This window comes from Camellia sinensis, chromosome 4 (assembly GCF_055761805.1).
Source record: "Camellia sinensis isolate YWXY chromosome 4, ASM5576180v1, whole genome shotgun sequence".
Taxonomy (NCBI): Eukaryota; Viridiplantae; Streptophyta; class Magnoliopsida; order Ericales; family Theaceae; genus Camellia; species Camellia sinensis.
The window spans coordinates 208,004,303-208,009,053 of record NC_138964.1 but is presented as its reverse complement, the minus strand read 5'-3'; the positions used below and the strand labels follow the sequence as shown (position 1 = coordinate 208,009,053).

The 4,751-nt window shown below is 36.7% G+C and overlaps 1 protein-coding gene across 1 annotated transcript; it reads left to right on the top strand.

Moving 5' to 3' along the window:
- Positions 1 to 260: 260 nt before the first annotated feature.
- LOC114261419 (cytokinin hydroxylase) lies at positions 261 to 4,034 on the top strand. Its single transcript, XM_082867414.1, has 5 exons — positions 261 to 672; positions 872 to 1,098; positions 1,194 to 1,435; positions 2,229 to 2,610; positions 3,389 to 4,034. The coding sequence occupies exons 1-5, from the start codon at positions 393 to 395 to the stop codon at positions 3,806 to 3,808; spliced, it is 1,551 nt and encodes a 516-aa protein (XP_082723540.1). The 5' UTR covers positions 261 to 392; the 3' UTR covers positions 3,809 to 4,034.
- Positions 4,035 to 4,751: the final 717 nt, after the last annotated feature.

Genomic DNA, 4,751 nt, shown 5'->3' with positions numbered 1-4,751 from the left:
GTTTGCGACTACTCTTTTGAGTCACAAAAATTATTTGTCACCTCCACATTCACGACCCTCATTTGCTGTCGCATGGGCAATCACAAAAGGTTCCTTGTGATTGATTTTTTATTATTTGCAACGGCTTGTAACCGTCACAAAAGTTTTTTTTTTTTTTTTTAGTACTGAACCTAAAGTACTTTTTTTTTAGTACTGAACTTTCCCTATTTTGATATAAAAAAAAATTAAAATTAAAAGTCTTTTTACAATATGTGCACTATATGTTTTTTGATTGCTCATATCACTGTCTCCTTCACAAAATCTCCTTCACAAAACCTCGTTTTCTAGCACTATAAATATTAGCCTCCCTTTGAGGTCACCACCAAATCACACTCACCTCCTCTCTCTCTACGATGGCCACAGTGGTGTTGTTGGTTCTACTAATTGTGTTTCTCGTCTTGTTCATTAGAGTTGCTTATCAAAATATAACTTGTTACTTGATCACACCAAGAAGCATCAAGAAAATCATGGAAAAGCAAGGAGTGTATGGCCCAAAACCCCGGTTTCTTGTCGGGAACATCTTGGACATGGCTTCCCTCGTCTCCAAATCCACCTCCAAAGACATGGACACCATCAACCATGACATCGTTGGCCGTCTCTTGCCCCATTTCCTCACCTGGTCCAAACAATACGGTAATTTTTTCTCTTCAGAGTGTCCGCTGTTTGACCTCAATTAGACCCCAGTCAGCTCAAGGGACTTTACTTATCCCCTTTATGTCAATTGGGATCCAGTCAATTGATTTATGCTCATGTTTTTTTTTTAATCAACAAAAAAGGAAATTTTATTGATTGATTTATGCTCATGTTGATTTCGAAACTTTATGATTTTCAGGAAAGAGATTTATATTTTGGAATGGAATCGAGCCAAGAATGTGTATAACGGAGACCGAGCACATCAAAGAGCTTCTATCAAAGTACAGCACAAAAGCTGGTAAATCATGGCTGCAACAACAAGGATCAAAGCATTTCATCGGCCGGGGGCTACTAATGGCCAACGGCGATGATTGGCATCACCAGCGACATATCGTCGCACCCGCTTTCACGGGAGACAAACTCAAGGTATGTATAAAAAAAATTTTGATTAATTAATTAATTATGAGTATATACCAAAACCCAACTTGTATACTAAATGCTAAAATTGTGGTTATTTGTAGGGGTATGGGGGACACATGGTGGACTGCACTAAGCATATGCTCCAATCACTGCAAAATGCACTTGAGTTGGGTCAGACTGAGTTCGAGATTGGTGAGTACATGACTCGACTCACGGCGGACATCATTTCACGAACCGAGTTTGATTGTAGCTATGAGAAGGGGCAGCAAATATTCCATTTGCTCACAGTTTTGCAAAACCTTTGTGCTCAATCTAGCCGGCACTTGTGGTTTCCCGGAAGCCGGTGAGTCACTACTTTTTTTTATTATTATTTTTAAAACGATAATACTACAAATTTAGGCCTCGTTTGGCAAGAGGCTATTTTAGTCAATTAGCCAAAAAGTTACTATATTAGCCAAAAAGCCAACAACCCATACCAAAAAGTCAAAGATTCTCTTTTCTCTCTACTTTTTGCACATGTTTTCGTAATTAGCCAAAAAGTCATCCCAAACATACAAGTTTTTTTTACCTACCTTTTTAGCCAAATAGCCAAAAAGTTACTAAATTAGCCTGTTCCCAAACGAGGCCTTAGAAAAAAATTTATTCAAAATGCAGTGTAACGGCGCTGCATTTATTTTAGGCCCCTATGCGGAATTGAATATGCCAAGACAATATTCTGGACACTTTTTGGAAGGGGAAAAAAAAAAAATTTTGAATCTATATTATTTTTCTCAAACACAAATTGGGATTTCGGGTTTTTTTTTTTTTTTTTTAGAAGAAAGAGATGTCGCTTTTATAGGACGAGTTTTGTTTTACAAATTCCACTTTGTCCTTTAAGTTTTGTCACTGTTCAATGGCTTGGGATCCTCTACCTTAATACTCTTCTTTGTCCCAACCATTTGTCTTATTTTCTAATATTATCGCTTCATTATAATTTGAATTTAAAATTAATTTTAAATTTAAAAAACAAAAAGTTTTTCTTGGTCCTAAAATTGAATAGTAAGTCATTTTCATTAATGCATACATTAAATAAAATAAATTTAAAAAAAAATCCTTTTTAAAACACTTTTAATAAAATTTACTGCTATGTTTTACAGGTTTTTTCCAAGTAAATACAACAGAGAAATAAAATCACTGAAGATGGAGGTAGAGAGATTGCTAATGGAGATTATCCAGAGCCGAAGGGACTGTGTAGAGATCGGACGAAGCAGCTCATACGGGAACGATTTGCTCGGAATGCTTCTAAATGAGATGCAAAAAAAGAAAGGAAATATTGGGTTTAGCATAAACTTGCAATTAATCATGGATGAATGCAAAACATTCTTCTTCGCTGGACACGAAACCACCGCTCTCTTGCTGACGTGGACAGTTATGCTTCTCGCGAGCAATCCTGAGTGGCAAGATAAGGTTCGTGCCGAGGTGAAAGAGGTCTGCAATGGTGGTGAATTCTCCATTGATCATCTCTCCAAACTCTCCTCGGTAAGTAATAAGAAACAAAAAAAAAAATGTCCATATTTGTTTTGTTTTCACTTTTGATTTTGTTTCGCTTTTTCTCTTTTTTGGGCGAGGGATAGAGAACATTAATACCACGTACTAAAAAAAATTTATTTGCCTTGATTTTAAAAAACAGCAATGATTTAGACTCCTTCAAACTTCAACCCCCACCACCCTACACACACGTGGCGGGTGGTGATTGGAGGAAAAGAAAAAAAAGAAAAAGAAAAAGTGACTAATCAAAAAAGAATGGAGGTCAAAGGAGGTGAGGGGAAAGGGGGTCCCAATTTTTATTCTTTAAAAAATTAAAATTTTACCTAATTCCATTGGTGCTCTTTTTTTGAGATTGAGAGAGGGGTACCTTGGGGGGGGGGGGGGGGGGGGGAATTGGAAGACATGTCATGTAGGGCCATTTGTCACTAAGAAATGCCGAGAATGGATCTTGAATTTTCTTAGTTTCTAAACTCTTTCTTTCTACTATACAATCAGAGTTAAATTTTAGAAAAACTTAACCCATTTCAAAGAAATAGTTTCTTTCAAAAAGGTACAACCTTCTAATCCTACTTCTATAGAAGCCATGATAGTTTTTAAAATCATTGGTTCAAATTTAATTTCTATTTTAATATTATAAATTTTTCTACTCATATATCATTACTCATTCATAAAAATGAGTTTAAAAAGTATGGTTAAATATTTGGTACAGTTCAAATTACTTTCAACTCTGAAATTACGTAAGAGCTCATCATTTTTTCGTTACGTGCAGTTAAACATGGTGATTAATGAATCTCTAAGGCTATACCCACCGGCTTCTGTTCTTCCCCGAATCGCATTTGAAGACATCAAGCTAGGTGACCTCCATATCCCAAAGGGTCTATCAATGTGGATTCCAGTTCTAGCCATTCACCACAGTGAAGAACTATGGGGAAAAGATGTCAATGAATTCAATCCCGACCGGTTCGCATCCAAATCATACACTCCCGGCCGGTTTATCCCTTTCGCTGCCGGTCCCCGAAATTGTGTGGGCCAGTCTTTTGCCATGATGGAAGCTAAGATCATATTAGCCATGTTGATAACCAAATTTAGCTTCACAATTTCAGATAGTTATCGCCACGCCCCGGTCATAATCCTCACCATAAAACCCAAATATGGAGTTCAAGTTTGTTTGAAGTCCTTGGATCCATGAAAAAATGTACATTGGTTGAGGTTGATTTTTGTTTTTTTTTTTTTTTTTTTTTTGGGTTGGGGGGGGGGGGGGGGGGCGCCTTTTGATGAGGGAGTTTTGGGATTAGGCTTACTATTCTTTTGTATTTTAATTTTTTTATTTTTTGAAATCATTGTAAAGAGATAAAGATGATGTTTGATTTTAAAGAAAGGATACTAATGAGAATCGACTGATTGTCACTATTTTTTGGGGTTAGTTCTCATTGGACTATATTAGAACTTCAGATAAGCTTAAAAAAAGGAAAATGATCAAGTTGAGGACATGCTTAGAAAAAGAGAATAAAGAAAGCAAAAAGGTTTTTTTGTTTTTTTTATTAGTTTTTTTTTAGGATAGGGCATAGGGTTATTCGACCAGCCCAAACCGCCCTACCTGATTCGACCTCCACACATATGGGCGGTTTCACAAATACATTAGGGTCGGTGTAGCTCGACACTTTTGTGCCTCTTTTTGGAAGACAAATAAGCCTTACAGCATCGGACTCCCGCAGTTCTGAATCTGATTCCACAAATGCAATGTGAATTAATAGATAAGCACCAAAAAGTTCCAATCTGGCAAATATTTTAGAAAATCGATTTTGAATCAAATTGCCAAAAATGGACTGCTTTGCCAAATACAAAGTCGCCACCTAAATATTTTTTGAAAATCTAGGAAACCCATAACTCGTGTCAAAGGCCACGTGTCCATCATTATCAAGATTGTCTCGGTTTGAAAACTTAGGTACGAGAGGGGAAGGTCATAAATTGAGCTCCCCCGCTCGCCTGATCAAAGATCAGCCTCTACTAATCATGATATAAATCTTATCTACATTATATGTTCTTGTTCCGATTATTAGACTAGCATTACTATGTGATACGCACACACACAAGTATAGACTAATTTGCAAAAATTGGAACGCTTTGATCTC